This window comes from Physeter macrocephalus, chromosome 12 (assembly GCF_002837175.3).
Source record: "Physeter macrocephalus isolate SW-GA chromosome 12, ASM283717v5, whole genome shotgun sequence".
NCBI classification, from domain to species: domain Eukaryota; kingdom Metazoa; phylum Chordata; class Mammalia; order Artiodactyla; family Physeteridae; genus Physeter; species Physeter macrocephalus.
This window is the reverse complement of record NC_041225.1, coordinates 59,748,741-59,750,236: the sequence shown is the minus strand read 5'-3', so window position 1 is coordinate 59,750,236 and position 1,496 is coordinate 59,748,741. Positions and strand designations below refer to the sequence as shown.

Below are 1,496 nucleotides of genomic sequence, written 5' to 3'. Positions count from 1 at the left end.
GGAGGGGAGGGGGAGGGGTGGAAGGGCGCGATGCAGCCGGCTGTGCGGTGCCTTCCGCCCTCTGCAGCCGTCTGCGTCTTTTTTCTTTTCTTTTCGCAATTTTGAACATTTTAGGAGACGAGGGGTTCGAGGCAAGTGAGAGCATCCTGCACATCGTGGAGGAGCCCGCGGGCACTTGGCGCGCTCCCTGGGGACTGCACTGGGAACCTGAAAGTTTTTTGTTTTTATATTTTTATGCAGATCTATTTATATTCTTATGCAGATGTATTTATAAAGACATAGGTAATTTTTTTCCTTCCCTTGTCTCCACCGCCTTGAAAGCGAGAACTTTTGGCAAAGGACGGAGGAAGAAGCTCAGCAACATTTTGGGGGGAGGTTGGGGTTTGTTTTTTTTTTTAAGAAAAAAAAAATTTGAGTGCATAGCGATGGAGAAAATGTCCCGAACGCTCCCACTGAATCCCACCTTTATCCCGCCTCCCTACGGCGTTCTCAGGTCCTTGCTGGAGAACCCGCTGAAGTTCCCCCTTCATCACGAATATGCATTTAGTAAAGATAAAGACAAGGAAAAGAAGCTGGATGATGAGAGTAAGAGCCCGAAGGTGCCCCAGTCAGCATTCTTGGGATCCACCTTATGGGACAAAACCCTTCCCTATGACAGAGATACTTTCCAGGTGGAATACATGGACCTGGAGGAGTTTTTGTCGGAAAATGGCATTCCCCCCAGCCCGTCTCAGCATGACCACAGCCCTCACCCTCCTGGGCCGCAGCCGGCTTCCTCACCTGCACCCTCCGTCATGGACCTCAGCAGTCGGACCTCTGCACCCATTCACTCTGGCATCCCATCCCCAAACTGCATGCAGAGCCCCATCAGACCAGACCAGCTGTTGCCAGCCAACCGCTATACTACGAGCCCCATTGACCCTGACACCATCCAGGTCCCGGTGGGCTATGAGCCATACCCGGCCGACCTTGCCATGTCCAGCATCCCCGGGCAGGAATTGTTTGACCCTCGCAAACGCAAGTTCTCTGAGGAAGAACTGAAGCCACAGCCCGTGATTAAGAAAGCTCGCAAAGTCTTCATCCCGGATGATCTGAAGAGCACTGGAGGAAAAAGTACCCAGCAGATTTAAGTCACTGCTGTCATCCAGTACCTCAGATTACCTTCAGTGATGCAGAATCATAAAATGTCCAGGTACATAAAATTTTATGTCCAGGGACATAAAAATGTCCCACCAGGGACTTCCCTGGTGGCGCAATAATTAAGAATCCACCTGCGGGGACTTCCCTGGTGGAGCAGTGGTTAAGAATCTGTCAGCCAATGCAGGGGACACAGGTTCAAGCCCTGGTCCAGGAAAATCCCACATGCTGCAGAGCAACTAAGCCCGTGTGCCAGAACTACTGAGCCTGTGCTCTGGAGCCTGCGAGCCACAACTACTGAGCCCGTGCGCCTAGGCTAGAGCCCATGCTCTGCAACAAGAGAAGCCACCGCAATGAGA

The 1,496-nt window shown here is 51.9% G+C and overlaps 1 protein-coding gene across 1 annotated transcript; it reads left to right on the top strand.

Moving 5' to 3' along the window:
* Window positions 1–425: 425 nt before the first annotated feature.
* LOC102975683 (hepatic leukemia factor-like) lies at window positions 426–1,130 on the top strand. The gene has a single exon (XM_055088846.1). The coding sequence runs from the start codon at window positions 426–428 to the stop codon at window positions 1,128–1,130; it is 705 nt and encodes a 234-aa protein (XP_054944821.1).
* Window positions 1,131–1,496: the final 366 nt, after the last annotated feature.

What these genes read in the sequence shown, in the direction of transcription:
- LOC102975683 (XM_055088846.1), top strand. Translation starts at nt 426, where the DNA reads ATGGAGAAAATGTCCCGAACGCTCCCACTGAATCCCACCTTTATCCCG.